At 49.9% G+C, this 17803-nt stretch overlaps 1 protein-coding gene across 5 annotated transcripts in view; it reads left to right on the top strand.

Annotated features, from left to right (window-relative positions):
- Window positions 1–17803, top strand: part of EXOC4 (exocyst complex component 4) — a 394149-nt gene that overhangs the window by 158287 nt on the left and 218059 nt on the right. The window contains exon 10 of one of the 5 annotated variants that reach the window (XM_044428737.1): window positions 4154–4555. The exons of the other annotated variants lie outside the window; for them this stretch is intronic. Within the exon in view, the coding sequence (XP_044284672.1) occupies window positions 4154–4287 (134 nt within the window). The 3' untranslated portion in view covers window positions 4288–4555. Of the gene's footprint in view, window positions 1–4153; window positions 4556–17803 lie in introns of those variants that run through there. 5 annotated transcript variants of the gene reach the window in all.

The raw sequence follows: 17803 nt of genomic DNA on the forward strand, positions 1-17803 counted from the left end.
GGCCAGCCCAGCCCAGGGCTGACAATACGTCCGGGGAAAATCCTGCATCTGTGCAGATACAGACTAGAATGCCGCACAGTGAACATTGAGGGAAAGTGGGCTGCAGCCTGTAACACCGCAGTTGCATAGGTGTGGTAGCCAGATGGCAACTTCAGGGAGCGTGTGGGAACTGCCGGGATAACTAGCGGGTGTTCACTGCGGCACCGTTCTGTCACCTGTCCGGGCCAGCCCAGCCCAGGGCTGACAATACGTCCGGGGAAAATCCTGCATCTGTGCAGATACAGACTAGAATGCCGCACAGTGAACATTGAGGGAAAGTGGGCTGCAGCCTGTAACACCGCAGTTGCATAGGTGTGGTAGCCAGATGGCAACTTCAGGGAGCGTGTGGGAACTGCCGGGATAACTAGCGGGTGTTCACTGCGGCACCGTTCTCGGGACGAGAGGGACTCTGCCAAGCTTGCCACAACTTCCGAAAGCCGACTGTGGACAAAATCGTCAGGCGCCGAGTTCCGCTGAAGTGGGTTTCTGTCAACAGTCAATCAGCTTCGCCTGCGTTCATGTCCCAGGGTGCTCTCAAATATGGATTGAGAGCCAAGGCATATGGGATCTGCATATGGTGTTTCTTTCTGGGTTTATCCCACCTGTAGCTGCGTTGATCTCCCATCACTGAACCCGCAGGGGGTGAGGGGAAGAGGGGAAAGTAAGCATCGCAATGAAAATGAGGTAGCGCCGACATGTTTATGTGAGCTGCCTTTATTACAGGCATTACTGCAGAGGGAGAGGAAGTACTTAGCAAGCGTGGCATTAACACACAAACCATTGTCTCGTGCAGCATCCTATTAGAGGGCATTTATCTCTGAGGTGGGCTGGAAAGCCATTTGCTTTCGAGGAGTTTCTTCGAGGTGCTCGCCTCGTGTGAGGGTATCCAAAGGACTAATGCAATCTTGGGGGCAGTGTGCAACCTTTTTAGAGGCTGGGTGGGGGCTGGCGGAGGAGGAGCAGGGCTTTGTTTCTCTGTGTCCGCACTGATTGGGCCTGGGTAGCAGAGGCAGCCTCGGCCTCGGGCATGCCAGTGGGCGCGTCTAGCAGCAAGTCTGCGAGCCAAGCAAAGGTCAGATCTAGCATGAGGGCGGCTCAAGGCAGGAGCGGTCGGCAAGGAGGCAGGGGCAGCGGCTCAGCGCTACCAGGCCAGAAGGAGAGCGCCAGGAGGAGGTCCCGGGGTGCGACCAAGCGAGGCGGTCCAGTGCCAAGTCAAGCCCAGAGCAGGGGTCTTGCGGGCGTCAGCACCAGAGGTTCAGTCAGGAACCGAGAGTCAACACGGGGAGCTGAGGCTGAGGCAAGGTTTCAGCCGCTGGGTGGTCTAGGCGCCGATCTTGCATGCCGCCGTTTCCAGGGCCCCGGCCAGGATTAGGTCGGCTACCTCAGGCGCCTGCGTGAGGAGGGCCCTATTCATGGTCTGCAGGCAGCCGGTCCTTTGCCTGGCCACGGGATGCGTCTGACTCTTAGACCTCCGGAGGTCACAGGGAGTGAAGAGGTGGCTCGCCACCCCTCTATTCCACAGAAGCTGACCTCCCTGCCCCTTGAAAAGACAGCTCTGCAGACACTCCGGAGAGCTCAGGACCATTGTGGGCAGAGCCGGAGTCCCCTGAAGGGACCTCTTCCCCGGGGGGCCCGGGCTCTGCAGCTTAGCTCCTTCTCCTCCTCAGAAGAAGTCTCATGCGAGGAGGAATCCCCTCCTCTGCCCAGCCCGTTCCCTTCTTCACACGCTGTTCCTCCTTGCCTATGGCAGCCTTCTGCAAGCTAGTGCCCTCCAGACAGGTTGCCTACAGCTCCTAGCAACCCCAGCCAGTGGTGCTGCCTGGGGATGTTGGGAGTTGTAGTCCAGCCTCCCTGGAGTTGGCAGGTTAGGGAAAGCCGGCCCATGGCTTCCAGGTTACTGCTGAAGTGCAAGGGTAGGATGGATTTAAGTGCAAATGCCAGGTCTGAGAAGCATATCTTTCTCAAAGGTCAGCGGCGTTGTCTGTTTTGCTAACCTCCCTCGCCCTGTTCGTTATTCCTGGCCGTGCCGTCCTGTGCATCGGCTTTGCTTCGTCCAGGAGGTCTGTTCTTTCCCAGCGACTTTCTGTCTTCCAAGGCACCTTTCTCACTTGACTCACTCCACCTGCTCGCACAAGACCACCCGAGCCCAGGTCTGCTCAGTCACCCATGGATCTGCGTGGCCTGCTCGCCCTCGCCTCACTGTCTTCTGTAGCCGGATGCTGGGCAAGTGCCTGGAGCGCAGGGCCTGGAGGAGGCAGGAAGGACGAGAGAGGTGTATGTGGTCAGCCATAGTGGCAGCGCCTGGGTTCAAGCCCTGGGCAGCCTTTGCATGACACATCAAGAGGGACCGGGGGCAGAATGGAATAACCTTGCGTGGCTCTGATCTCAAGGAGGTCTTGCCCTTCAAAATGTATAATAACACCCCCCCCCCCATGGATCCCCATCTCTCTGCATATTCCCCTCAAAATGGGGAGTCCAGCATTGCTGTTAAACTCAGATTCATCCATGATTCATACACAAATGAAAATTAGAAAATTGTTGGATTTGTTTTGTTCTTGGTTTGGGGGTTTTGCTTTTGCTGGCACTATGCTTTTAACATCGTGCATGTATGTCTGACAAGCTGGAACATTTTAATGCATACTCCAATATTTCATTGGTGGTGAGGAAATGTATAAAAGGAAGGCAGTGTTCTGCAGATTTCTTAATAGCCAGCAGACATGTCCTTACCTATAGTGTTGATGCTGCATGTTTACAGAATTCTTTCTTACATGTAAGTGTAAAATAAACTATCAAGATCAACCATGACTGCTTTACAGGAATACCACAATTGTTTTTTAATGTATTTTTTACTGTCAGATTTTAATTCTGTCATATTTTACCCACTTCTGAAGCTTGAGAAGATTTATTTGACCAAGGCATTGGCTGTTCATGCTAAACTAGAGGCTGGCCTTGATTGGTGGAGTCCAGAGATTGATTCTGAATCTGGAACTGCCTGGTGATCTGTTTCCTCCTTTGGTCCAGGTGCATAGTCCATTTCTTCTGCAAACTTTAGAAAGGAAAGAACAGAGAAAGTTTTCCTTATTGTTTATTTTTTCTTGGGGACAGGTTTAAGCCAGCTTTCTCAAAGTGATGTATGTACATATAAGTAATTAATTGTAATGGTTTGGTGACTTAAGCTAATCATGACTATCCTGTGCCATTGGGTTCGGTGTTCCAAGCCTAGCAAAGCCTTGCGACAGTCCCTGGTACTTGATGGGCCTCCATCAGCGTCCCTTTCTACAGTTCAGCTGCCGGTTCCATCTGCTTGCCATGATGTTGGCTTGAGAGCGGCTGGGGGAGGCAGCCACCTTTGGGGCCCTCCAATTTAAGGTGGCAATTCCGCTGGCTGGAAAGGTGGGGCCATGGCAGGGCTGCCCTTGAAGCCCCTGCCTGAAAGGTTGAGCCAGGCTGACCTGCTTCCTCTCTCCAGGCTCCGGTCCTAGCAGGTCAGCACCTCTACTGTGGCTGAGGAAGGGCCCTGGCCCAGTGGCCCAGTGGGTGCTCAGCTGCTTTGCATACAGACGAGCGCGAAGTCAGCCACTGGGATCTCGCATGTAAAACTGGAAAAGCACTGGCCTGTGGCGAGCCGCTGCTGCCAGTCAGTGTTGACAGTTCTGGGCTAGATGGACCAAGGGTCTGACTCGGTGCGACACAGCCTTTTACATTCCCATGAATGGCTTCCCTGGGCCTGGATAGTGGGACATGGCAGTGTCTCCTAGCAAGCCTAACTGGACGTCTGGACATGTGATAGCAAAGCCCCTCAGAGCTGCTTCTTGGGCCAGACTGTTCTCTATACGCCGGCCTTCAGGAGGGCAAGTTTATTCATCCAGGTTAACAGCAACCACTCTAAGCCCTGCTCACTTTGGATTGTGGGTAGTTACCTGTTGCAGTTGACTTCTTGCATGCATCACTTTACCTGTATCTCTCTCTTTTTTAACTCAGCAGCAGAGTCTTGTTATATTATGCCTTCCACTTAAACTTAGCTGCTATAAAAAGTAGGCTCTTTTGTTTGTCGAAGTGAAGATCTCTGAATAACATGGAAATCTAACCCATTTGGTGAATTTTCATCCCCCAGCTGAACAGGCTGCAATATTCTTCCGGCTGCTAAGCTACGCAGAAGAGACAGTCCTCTTGAGAACAAAAATAATAAGGCATTTTCGGGTCTCATTATCTAAAAGGCGCCGCTTCACAACGAGAGGGTTTTCATAGCGCGATCCGTGTTGGAGTGATGTCAAGGCACCTTGGATAGAGAGAAGGTGGCGGCTCAGGCCACTTTGTCTGAAGTTAAACAAATATGTGCCACTCTTCTTCCATTTTTGCTGTCATTCTTGGCTAATAAACGTTTGAACCTAAAGTGCAAAGCATCCATTATCTCTCCTGTATTTTCAGACTTGAGTTTTTGATCTACTCATTCCAACTATTCATATGCCACCTTCCTACCAAAATGACTTTCAAAACAGCAAACAAAATCATAAAATCAGCAAGTAAAAATGGGGGGTTTTTTTGTAAATGAAGGCACTAGGGAAGAACTATATCAAAACATTCTTATACAGAAGAGTAAGTACAGCAGTTCTAAATAATTGGAACATCTATTAATTTATTTTAGAATATTTATATGCCTTTTCCCATCAAACAATATATTAAAACAGCACAAGGAGGAGAGAAAAGCCGCTGCCACATTTGCAAATGTGCACAAACAATTTAGAAACATAGAAACAGAGCAAGTCAGATGGGGTCTCCCGGGCTATCTAGTCTGACCCCCAGCTCCAGCCGGCTCCAGTCATGACATGCCTTCTGTGTGCATGTCCAGCCTATCCTTGAACGCCCCCACCGATGGGGCTTCAACCACCTCCCACGGAAGCCCATTCCATACCCTGGGGGTCCTAACCATCCGGAAGTACTTCCGGGCATCCACCTTGAATCTTGGCTCCCTGAGCTTGGCTACAGTGGGGCGCATCCTGCCCTCCATTGCAGGGGAAAAAAGGTTATGACCCACCTCTGTGTGACACCCCTTCATGCACCTGTACGTCACTAACAGGTCCCCTCTGAGTCTCCTCTTCTCCGGGCTGAAGAGACCCAGCTCCCTCAGTTCCCTCGTATGACTTACCCTGCAAACCGGCCACCACCCCAGTGGGTGGGTTTTGCAGGTAGGTGCTGACTCGGACAGAATAACATGCCCTGGGGCCAATAATGAGGAAGCAATACATGGTAAAGCAAAGGACTAGTGAGTGAGTGCTGGCAGACCAAGAATCCAGGCAGAGCGCGGGGAAGGGTTAGAAGGCAGAGGAGGCCTTGAAATGGGTGTGGAGGCAACTTGCTGGCGAGAGGGCTAGTGATGTGGCTACTGCGTCTTGGTGCTTTGCTGGGCCACCTCTCTGAAGACCCTTCGCAATGGTTTCCCCAACCCAAGACTGTGCTAGAACAACCTGCTGGATCTGCCTGAGGAACTGACCATCCTCTGCATGGCGTGTCCCACATTTCTGGGGGGCGGGGCAGACCACAGGGGATCCAGCCAGGGGCTGGGGTGTTGAGCAGCCTTTGCCAGTCTGGCCCCTTCCAGATGTGCTTCTTCACACGAAGTGTAACTAAACTGTGGAACTCATTTCCACAAGATGTTCTGATGGCCACCACCTTGGATGGATCTAAAAGGGAATTGCCTCTAGTCCCAACGGCTCCCTGCTACCTCAAGGATCAGAGACAGCAAGCTTAAGTGCACCGTTTGCTGGGGAGCATGGGCTGGAAGGTGCTCTTGGGCCCTGTGGCGTTCCCTGGGCAGCTGCAGGTTGGCCTTATTTCTTCTTTTCTATGCTAGCCCACAGGTAAAGCTCTCAGCCGAAAGCGCAAAAACGGCACAGGTTCATCCTGGTATATTGGAAGCCGTCCCAAGGCTCATGCGAATGGGACGGCATACAAAAACTCCAAATAAAATAAAATAAAGAATAAACAAACAAACAAACAAACAGCATGCTGGACCAGGTGGCCCCTCGCTCTGATCCAGCGGGGCTCTTGCATTCCTGCGTGTTGGACCGCAGTTTGCAAGATTCTCCGTCAGTGGCCACCAGGCATGCTGGCAGGGAATCCTACGCATTGCCATCCAACACATCTGGAAGGCCCTGGGTGGGAAAAGGGCAGAGCAGAGTACCTACCGTTCTGTTCCACCTTTCTGAATTGGATTGTCCTTTTTTCCCTGTTGCTCCATTTCCCTCAGCAGCTCTAGGCCAGTTAACGTTTTCTATTTTTGCCTCTAAGAGGAGCATTTTAATGAGCACTAGATGAACTTCAAAGCATGACAAAGCTGTTTATTTAATGGAGGGACTGTAATGAACAGCCTAAATTGCTCCTTTGGGAACAAACCGGGGTATGGATGAGAGTTGGGCTGCGTGAGGGGAGAACGCAGATCTGTGCCAGCTTCCTCTGGTGCCTTGGTGCTGGAGTCACACTTCGTACAGCTGCCTGTTTAAAACAGAGCAGCCTCCTGGTACCTGTGACCAGATACAGGACTTTGTGGATGGTTGTCGCTTTAATTAATGCTTCTAGTGCTGAATCACTAAACTTGCCTTTTTTCCCGGGAACATTCGTTACTGGGACCTGATAGATCATCTCTCCTTTGCTTCCAGACGGCCTGGCTCTCTAATTCTTCTCCATAACGAGTTTTGTGCTGCATGATAAAATATTCATGTTCAAATAAGTTCTAAACTAATTATCTGCAGCCAGCAGTTGCCTCTGCAGTCATTTGCCATTAGCTGGGCTCATCTTAATGGCTTGTATTTCAGTTCCGAACAGGCCCTCTTGGCTGTTTCCTGTCTCTGATTCTTATCCTAAATGAAATTTCCACATGTATTTAGAGGCCGTCCTTCTGTTTCCAAAGGAGGTCTTCTTTCCTTGCACATACTAAAGTTTAGTCAGCTCTCTGTGTATACAGCAGCTTTCATGCGATGCCTGCCGAAACATATTGCTCCGAAACAACCTCTTAGGAGATCACTGTTTGTGTTCAGTGTGCCAGATTTCAGATCACCAGATTCCTAGAACAGACTTTACACCAAAAAGATAGCACTGACCTATGTACAAAACGACTCTGGCCTTTCCCATTTTTACACATGCGTTCTCCCTCCCTCCCTCCCTTCCCTTTCTCTTTTTCTTCCCCCCTTTTCCTGGTTTAAGGGGGAAGAGAGAGAAAATAATGTAGAAAGCTAAGTCAAAAGAAATTATCTTCAGTAATTTGATCTGTGGGAGGGTATTTTATTTAATTAAAACAGAATAACTGCTGATAATTTTTTTTTTAAAAATAGAAACTTAATTTTACAGCATTGAGAAGAATAGTTGAACAACTTTTCTGTGGTTCCTGTTAGGGAGCTATTGTAGCTGTAAAACCTGATTAATAAATACAACTTTGCATGCTGTTTGTTTGATTCTTGGTTTGGACCTCTCTCACTGTATGACAGGATTATATTAACGTCCTCTGGTTTGCTGTGACTGCTAAGCAGCATTGCTTGAAATGTAGCAGAGCTGTAAAATACATGAAGAGCTAGGAGAAGGGAATCTTATGGCTGAGGACTGCAGCTACAGCCCAAGGGCCTGACATATTTGCTAGGGGTGCATTGGAGATCCCCTTTCCATATCTCCCTTGCATACGTCTTTCTCTTTTAGTGTCACCCATTCAAAGATCCTTGTGATGTGCCTGCATTTCTGTCCAGATCTCCTTGCTGCTGCCGGGTTTGGGAAAGCAGAGAATGCAATCAGATCACCTTGCACTTAAACCGAAACAAACAAGAAAAGCAGCAGTTTGCTGGCGGCAGCCATTCAACCCTGCAGTATTTATTTAGGCTCTAACATTTTAAATAACGACAATTTTATGAAAGAAAAATACAAATAGTACACTAAATAACCAGAGCTATTCTATGATTCTGTGATAAAATCTATAATAATTTTTGATGAACACTTAAGTTACTGCTATTCCATTACAACTGGCAAGTTTTCCAATTGTGCAACAGTGTCAAGTGTTTGGAGTCCCATATTCTTTTTTTCTGGGTTATTTTGAATGTTCCCAAACCTCCCAAAGTGTTTTGCAAAGAATGGGGAGTTGGTAAGTTTTGTTTGCTCCAATGTCGAAGTGACTTCTTTTTCAGACTGTCCAATCAGTCCATTTCCTTGACTGTTGGGATTATTTGTTTGTGTTTGTTTTCGTTCGATGCCAGTCCACAGGGCTTCGACATTTCCCTGTCTTATGATGAGGATTCAGCAACGAGCGTTATTTTGGATTGGTTGACCATGCTAAGAGGCAGGTTGGATTTGCTGTCAAGCGAGATTGCTGTGCTAGGATCTCAGTCTGGTGTCATTTGTGAGAAACATCCGTTCTGATGCCCTGGGAGAGACGGAGCTGTTTGCCGATGCCGCCAGAGGCTCCAGGGGGCATCTGCACGGCTACGTGAGGCCAAGGATCCGCAGTGGATGCACCTGAGCAGCCCACCGGCTGTAATAGGCAACCCAGAATTGAAGGCCTGGAGGCAGGATGGTGCAGTCAGTCCATATTTTCTGGCCCTTTCCCCTTCAGCTGCCGTGCTTCAGGTTCTGGGTTAGAGCCATCGCTAGTCTCAGTGTTACGAACATACGAGCTCCGTTGGATCGGGGCAGGGGTCCATCTCTCAAGAGGGGTCGAACAGCTGCTTATGGGAAAACTCCAAAGAGGGCATGAGCAAAATGGCACTCTCCCACGTGTGATCCCCACCAGCCAGCCTTCTCCATGCACTTAAACCCTCTGAAATGAATGGGACTTGAGTTAAAGCAGCTTTCCCCAACCTGGTGCTCTCCAGATGTGTTCGACTGAAGCTCCAGAATAGGATTATCCAGCGTACAGATGCACTTGTATGCACAGGGGGCTTTTGACCCTGGAGCCGGCTGGAGTGGGGGGTCAGACTAGACGGCCTTCTGACTTGCTCGGTTTCTATGTCTCCTCTTGTTTCCTGGAAGAAGGTTCAGTAAAATGCCAAAGCCAGATTGGAGAAGGCTGACTGAGCTGCGCATTGGGTCCAGCCCTTCAGAAGCCATGCTTTGCCACTGCCGATTGTGTGGGGGCTTCAGAGCAGACCAGCCCCAAAGAAGAGAGGGCTCGCGGGTGATCCATGTTGCTGCGATTCAGAGCTTCATTCCTCCAGCGAGAAGCCAAGGCGGCTGAAGGCTCTGCGTGTCTCTGTTTCTAAGTATTGACACAGTGCTTCTGCCAATAAGTATTTTAAGTACGGGCATATTTAAGTACTGGCATAAGTATTGTCGGGAAAGTATTTCTGATTTCCCCCCAGATTACCAGGGTGGTGGTGGGGGTGGATTCAATGACACAAAGAGAACTGCTCTTTCATCTTCTTGCTACTTCATACAAGCTTTTGCTTTCATTTCCCAAGTCATCACATTTCTGTTGCCTTGCTAGCCCCCTGTGGCCAAAGCAAATACCTTCCTAATTAATTTTAATAATAGCGAGTCTCATTAGCAACACGCTCCAGCCTGTATGGAGGGGCCACGGTTGATACTGATACAAATGGCTTGTGGTGTTTCCCTGGCATTCTTCCAGAAGCAAGGGGGCGCGGAGGGTCAGGACACACGTGGGGTGGGGGTCAGGAGACATCGATATGCCATGCTGTGTGAAAGGGTTAAGTGGGCATCAACCGGAGGGAAAGGGCTACTCCTAATTATACAATTAGGGTTATTAGTTTTAAACCCATCTTTTAAATCCCATTAAAATTGAATGGAATCTTTTCACAGAACGCGGCCGTTGTATCCAGGGTGTGTGTGCTGCATCTCCTGGGAAGGTTTCTGCCTGGCCTACGGGCACCGGGCCTGGGCTTTTGCTGGCAGGTTCCTCCTGCCCAGCCCCGCTTTTTAAATTTCACTGCCTGTTATGCATGCATCTTCCTGATTAGGCTGTAACTTTTCTGAAGTAATTAGAATAACTTGCTTAATTCCCCTCCAGAAATGTGCTTAAGTTTCCTCTTCTTTGGGAACACCTGTTTGCAGCTGGTTTTAATTGAGCTGCAGCTGCCACAGAATATGCACAGAGAGGCATTTGGAGGGCTGCTTTCTTTCTTCAGTTTCGTTTTGTGAGCCTCCCTCCCCCCCCCCGGCAACTCCCCAGTGATGGACAGCACACTCGGAGTCAATGCTCAGCTATGGGCAATATTTATGGGATGGCTCTCCCACATCTATATTGATATTGAGCATATATGTGCTCGTCACTTCTGGCATGTCATGCAAGCCAGCCTTTATTGCTCTGTTCGTAACATCAGGAAGCAACCCCATGCCCCTGGGATGTTATCAGAGATAGGTTAGTGGGGATTCCCAGCATCTTGACCTTGGAAGGGAGAACTGGGCATCTGACCTCCGTCCTGCCTGCCCTCTTGCAGCAGACACTGGAAGAACCATGCCGGTTGCCCTCCAAGGTTGAAAAGCAATCTTAGGGGGTGTTTCATGGGGAGGGGAGGAAAGTGCAGAGGTTGCGGTATGAGGTACCCCAAGCCTCTTCTGGCCTCCTTCCCTGTTCCTGTAATGCTCAGCTGCTAGATGGACTAAAAATACTGCCTAGCAAAATCTGCTGGGAGAGAGAGTTTTGGATTATCAGAAACTTCCGAGGTTAGTGGCTTTCAGTCAGCAAGGATGTAATCAATAGGTTTGCACCCTAAATTGTTTCTTAACTTCGGATTGGTTGATCTGCGGATTTTGCTTCCACAAGATTCCGCCACTGCCATATTATCCATGCAGATTTGTGTTAACAAAAAAAATTCTTATATACCTTTTTAATGGAAATACGCATGTTCCTGTGCACATTTTTCAATTTTTCTGAATGTTTGCACATATTTTCCACTCAACTAAAGTATGTACACACTTTAAATGGATGCATTTTTCCTTATGCATGCATCTTAACATCGTGAACATTGTTATTGTCCTGAAATATCTAGACGTACTAATGCAAAACACATCTGGCCTGCATCGGTTGTCCGGTGAGACGTCTTGGAGAAACCTGCCCAGGACTATATTGTCAAAGCGGATTTCTCACATCTCCCTCTAACAAGGTATCAAGAGCTTCACAGTCCTGATCCTTGCAGGAATCCTATGCAGCTCTCCTGAATTCAGGCATGCCTTGTCCCCTACGTTGCCTAAAGAGACGCACATCCATGCTGGCCGGGTGCAGAGAGAAGGAAGAGAAGGGTGCGGCTGTGGCCATGGGGGTGCCTTCCCACCCGGGGGATCCAGCACTGGTGGCAGCAGCAGCAAAGGGGGAAGCGGCTGCCTCTTGCACGCTCCCTGCTTGCCCTTCTCTCTCCTCTGATGTGTGGGATACTCCTCTTCCCCCTGAAAAATAAGGGCTGTCACAGCTGCAGCCTTCTCCCAGCCCAATCAGAGGGCTGCTGGGCGCTTCGTTTCCCAAGAGGAGGACGAGGACGCAGTGATGGAGCAGCGAACTGTGGAAGCATTGCGGCCATTTTCTAGTTGCTGCCATGCTGCAGCTGCTTGACACTTGAAACTGGTCTCCAGGTATGTCTGTAATACTCTGAGCCAAACCCTGGGCAAGATTTGTTCCACATAAATTAGGAATAATGAGCAGAGACCTGCCCACCATCGCAAGTGGGCTTGCCAAATGCAGCAGCAACATTTAGGGTTGCTTCCTAAACTGGAGATTTTTCTCCCTTGTTGTGGAATTGCGACAGTGTTGTGCAGACACAGTGGCTGGCTTCAAAGTCACTTCTGAATCTCGTGGCCAGATGAGTTGCTTGGGTGCAGCCCCCATCATGGATCGTGCATCCAGACCGAGTCCCAATCCGAGAACGAACGCTGGCTGCAGATGCCTCCTTTGAAGAAGGCTTGCTGCCTCGAGTTGGTCCCTGTTGGCTGGAAGCGATGAGCGGAAGCAAGAGGATGGTGCGTAGACTAGCAGTGTGACTTTAAGGAGAAGATCGCTCTCTAGTAGCTTCTGAGTGCTGGGTTAGGACCGTGGCCTCTGGGATTTTGCTCCGCATTCGGCCATGAAGCTCGCTGAGTGGCCAGTGAGTCAGTTGCTTTCTCGTAACCTAACCTACTTATGCTTGTGCAGAAAAAAATGAGGAGCAGGGGCAAAATCAGGTCTCCCTCAGCTCCTTTGAAGGAAGCGCAGGAAAACGGTATCGTAATACCATCTTGTAAGGGCTCCCGTGTTCCACTTGGGTAAGGAGAGCCATGCATTGCTAACAAACTAAAGAACTTAGTGAGGAGCATTCCAAATCACTGGCATTTTCATGCAATATAAAATTGGAAGCTTTCAGTGAAGAGTGTGCTTGTCCATAAAACTAAAAGCTGCTCATTTTAGTGCTAGTGATGACATGCAAAACCCTAAATGGCTTAGGACCTGGATATTTGAAGGAGTGCCTCCTTCCATATGTACCTGCCTGGCCCTAAGATCTGGAGTGGAGGTCCTTTTTTGGGAGCCCGCTTTGAAGGAGATCAGAAGAGTTGCTACCCGGAGAAGGGCCTTCTCTGCAGTGGCACCCCAGCTATGGAATGGACTTTCAGAGAGGTGTGCTTGGCGCCAACACTTTTTTCATTTTGATGCCAGGCCAAACCCTTTTTATTTTCACAGCATTTTAAAAGTTAGTATTGTTTTAATGTTGATTTTATATATTATTGAGATCTTGTGTCTTATTTATCTAGGTTATCGCTGCCCTGAGACACTATTAAGGGTGGGAGACAAAAATTTAAAAATACAATACAATACAGTAAATATACTGTTCTTCTCCTACATACTGCCTGTCTCCTCTCCTCTCCTCTCCTCTCCTCTCCTCTCCTCTCCTCTCCTCAGACCTATTGGCGTCCAAGATCACAGAGCGATTATTTGGAGAAGGTGATTAGTAGTCTGAGCACGCGCAGTTCAGAGCAGAGAAGCAATTAGCTGGCCGATTCGGTGGCAGGGAGGTTGGCACTGTGCAGGATCAGCACTCACTCTGCAGATCCTGCCAGTGAAGTTACAGCACCCAAATGAAAGGTGAATGTATTTGCGAAATGGCGCAGCTCCTCCGCCTGTTAAATTATTAGTGTGGCTGCTGCCGACTCTGCTCTCCAGGCTAAATGCTTTTGGCCAGTCTGTCCGATGAAAAGAACCCCGTCGCGGATGTGCTCACGCTGGATTTGAAGTATCATCTTGGTGAAGTGCTTGCTTTTCAAGGCAGACGTTCTGCAGATGCATTTCTCATCGGGGATGGACGCTTGTGCTCTCCAGTTGATGCTAATACGTGAGCCTCGCTGTTGAGCAAGGAAGACCCTGCATGGAGTGTTCATGCCATGCAAAGAACTTTGCAAGGATTCTTCAAAGAGGCCTTTAATTGCCGCCTTTAATTTGTTTCAGCCCCTTCTTCTATGGGCCGTGTGCTTATCATGCATACTGGGAGCCCCTTTTAAGTAATGTACTTTTCTCTTTATCGTAATGTCGCTGATAACCACAGTGGTGTGGCTGCTGTCCTCCAGCCAGACATTCTGGCGTGTGAAGTCAAATGGGCCTTAGGAAGTCTGAGCAACAACAAAGCCAGTGGAGGCGACAGTATTCCAGCTGAGCTATTCAAAACCCTAAAAGACGATGCAGTAAAAGTGCTACATTCAATATGCCAGCAAATTTGGAAAACTCAGCAGTGGCCACAGGATTGGAAAAGGTCAGTTTACATTCCGATCCCAAAGAAGGGCAATGCCAAAGAATGTTCAAACTACCGCACCATTGCACTCATTTCACATGCTAGCAAAGTGATGCTCAAAATCCTACAAGCTAGGCTCCAGCAGTATGTGGACCGAGAACTACCAGAAGTACAGGCAGGGTTTCGAAGAGGGAGAGGAACTAGAGATCAAATTGCCAACATGCGCTGGATCATGGAGGAAGTGTCTATCAAAAGCTGATCGCCACTAGCAATCTAGGAATGAAGCAGCTACATGTTGCCCCGGTTCCTGTTTAACTGCACACAAGCAACTGAATGCCAGCCCCAGGGGAGCACACAGACTCCCCCCCCACCCTCCCCGCGGCCAAAGTCTCCTCTCCTGCTACCTGTGATTGAGGGATCTAGTTGCACTGAGATTAACCATGCTTCAGATTCACCTGGGTTCCCATGTAACCAAGAACTGAACCTGTAGTTTAACTCTAGGCCAGTGGGGAACTGGTGAGCTTTAATTATGGCTCTCATCAGTGCTTCCTTTCTCCAGTAGCCGTGATTAAAGGAGACTGTTGGCTTTGTTTCAGCGCCCAGCATGTGAAGGTGCAGGTGGGGAGACACCTGCCCAGAACCCCGGAGAGCCACCCCTGCCAGTTTGTGGCAGCCCAGTGAGCGAGCTGGATCCAATGGGTTGCGTTCCTGTGTTAAGGAGGGCAAGAACTGGCTCCCAGGAGAGAGGAGGGGATCACACACACTCACGGCCTGATCTCTTAATTGTGATTTGGGGGCAGAAGGGACTAGGTCTACCCTAGCCCCTCTTCTTATCCCCCTCTGAATTTCGTTCCAGTGAGTGGCGGAGGAGCCTCTTTCCCCCACAGCCGTTCACCAACAAAACAAAACCGCTTCTGGGCTGGAAGGAGGAGTGTATATTTTCATTTCAAGGCCTGAAGGCTGTGCTCAGCTGGGAGGGCAACCCTGTGCCATGGTTTTGTAGCATGGAGGAGGGTTGAAGGAAGACCTGGAATATCTCACCTGTGGGCTTTTAGCTAGCCCTTAATCGTGACATTAGGGCAAGCTATGGCTCTGCTTACCTGCAGTGGCTTGTTGAGTCAAGCTTCACCTCCCATGTTTGCATCCTGGCTGTCAGCTTCTGGCAGTGGTTCCCCCCACCCCCTCCACCCCCGTTATTGTAGTTTTAAAAACACGAAACGGCCTGCTTTTGCCTCCTGCGTCGCGAGATGACGGCCTGCCCCTGGGAGCCAAGACTATTTGGGATGACAGTCGCCTGGTAAACTCTCCCCATTCACCTGCTCAGGTGGACTGATCCCTCCTCCCAGGAGAGCGATCTGCTTTCATATTCCTTGGCCTGATGCCTCTTGGCAAGGAGGCAGGCTGTGGCTGACGGCTTACGTCTGAAAAGGGCTCCGATAATTGCTTGTTCTGTTCGGAGACTTTGGCAGTGACAGATGGTCACACTGAATGTTTAAAATGTTCGGGACCTCTGGATGCGCCTTCTGCTTCCGAGCGCCAAGCTTTGCCAACAGTTTTCGCCGGGCGGGGGGATCTCCACGCTTCCACTTCTCCCGCCCGCCAGCCTCCAGGCAGGCTCCATTTGGAACTGTGTTTCTGCAGTGAATTCTCATTTCTTTCCTTGGTCTCCCCTTCCTTTCTTAAAGAAAGTATCAATATGTTACTACAGACTGGCAGAGAGCAAGTGCCAACTGCTCTTGTAGTTGTGTTAATGGAAATACGTTCTTTCTTTTTCCTTTTGCCTAGTAACTGCACATATGGCCTGGAGCGAGGATTGTGGGGCAGCAGGAAAGCAAGCCCATGTTTTAGCACGATTATTTAAAACCTTTCTTACATTTAGGGTGATTGGAAAATGTATTTTACCCTCTGTGTATGTGCTTGCTTCCTTTTCTTCCTGAACACAAACACTCTGAGCCCTGACTTAGGACCAAAGCACTGTCCGGTGGATTAGGGCATGGTTGACTGACCGAAAGCAGAGGGTAACCATTAGCAGGGAATCATCGGGGTGGCAGCCAGTGACAAGCAGGGTCCCCCAGGGCTCTGTCCTGGGGCTGGTCCTGTTTAATCTTTTCATTAATGACATGGAAGAAGGGGTGAACAGTCTGCTGATCAACTTCGCAGATGACACTAAAACTGGAGCAGTGGCCACAACTGAGGAGCAGGTACTCCAGATCCAAAAGGATCTGGACAGACTATGGAAGTGGGCAGGAGACAACAGGGTGGCGTTCAGTGTGGATAAGTGCAAGGTCTTGCACTTGGGGCGTAGGAATAGCTGTCATAAGTACAGGTTAGGGGACAAGTGGCTGGAGAGCAGTACTCGTGTAAGGGACCTCGGGGTGCTGGTTGACTGCAGGCTGAACATGAGCCAGCAGTGTGATGCGGTGGTCAAGAGGGCGAATGCCACCCTTGGTCGCATAGCCAGAAGTGTGGCTTCTATATCGAGAGAGGTATTACTACCACTCTACACGACTCTGGTGTGCCCGCAACTGGAGTATTGTGTTCAGTTTTGGGCCCCTCATTACAGAAAGGATATAGCCAGGTTGGAGTCAGTGCAGCGAAGGGCCTCAAGGTTGGTGGCCGGTTTGCAGGGGATGCCGTGTGAGGCGAGACTGAGGGAACTGGGTCTCTTCAGCCTGGAGAAGAGGAGACTCAAAGGGGATATGTTGGCGACATACAGGTATGTGAGGGGGTGCCACACGGAGGTAGGCAGAGACCTTTTCTCCCCTGCGGAGGAAGGCAGGACGTGCTCCAGCGGAGCAAAGCTCAGGGAACCAGGTTCCATTTGGATGCCAGGAAGCACTTCCTGACAGTCAGGACCCCGAGGGTGTGGAATGGGCTTCCACGAGAGGTCGTTGAGGTCCCATTGGTGCGGGTATTCAAGGATAGGCTGGACGTCCACATGGTGGGCATGTTGTGAGCGGAGCCGGCTGGTGCCAGAGGTCAGACTAGATGGCCCGGGAGACCTCTTCTGACTTGCCCTGTTTCTATGTTTCTATGAGTAGATTCTGTGGAATTAAATGGAAGCCATGCCAGTTACAATGGCCACGGCCCATTTTCCTAAAAGGTAATAGGATTAAGGAACCAGCTCTCTCTGTCCCCAGAAAAGCAAACAAAACAGGTGAGTTTTGACCAGATATTCAACTGGGGCTGTAGCCCCTTTGGGCGTTTGATGATCTGAGCCCCCAAACTCTGAGACTTCAGGTTGTCCAGCACAGGTGGGAAGAGCAGCGGAGGTGACCTTCCCCTCTCGGTCCTCCTGCTCATCCGCTTTCTCTAGATGGACAAGGCTCATGGGGATTCTGGTTCTATCTCAAGCCACAGCTCAAGCAACTTCTCACCTAATTCATGTCAAGGCACAAGACCTTCTAACAGAGTGAAATCTCAGCTGTGCTCCTTAATCAGCTTAATTGGCGCAATATTCATTACACTTGTGTGGGTCCCAGGGCCCCATCCATCGCTTTCATGCTGCTTAGCCCTGTGTGGCTACCAAGGTGATGTGTTTGCTTTCCTGAACGCAGCAGCTTGTGTTAGAGAGATGGGTTTATCTTCCAGCCAAAGTCTCAGTGGGAAGATTGGATAAAGCCATACTTTGGCTATGTTGCCGTCATCACAGTCATTGCCGCCACACTGCATTGCATTGATATCCTGCCTTTTCAGCCTCTTATAAGGAAAAAAGCACGAGAATGAAGAAACCAGCTGCCCGTAATTGCTTAATCTCATAGAATCACAGAATAGTAGAGTTGGAAGGGGCCGTGAAGGCCACCGGGTCCAACCCCTGCTGTTGCAGGACACCACGTGACACCATCCCACTCAGGTGGCTGCCCAGTTTCACCTTGAATGTCTCTGGTGTGGGAAAGCCCAACCCTCTCCAGGCAGCTGGTTCCACCGTCGTATTGCTCTGATGGTGAGGAAGCTCTTCCTGATGCCCAGCCTGGATCTGGGTTGTCTCCTTGGACGTAGTGTTGCGGCCTGCAGGGTTCCTGTTCTTAGGAACATGGGCTGGTGCTCAGGGTGGGCGTGGCCGGGCGCCCACCGAGCTCATATTT

This window comes from Varanus komodoensis, unplaced genomic scaffold, assembly GCF_004798865.1.
Source record: "Varanus komodoensis strain SLA01 unplaced genomic scaffold, ASM479886v1 scaffold1, whole genome shotgun sequence".
Lineage (NCBI taxonomy): Eukaryota > Metazoa > Chordata > Lepidosauria > Squamata > Varanidae > Varanus > Varanus komodoensis.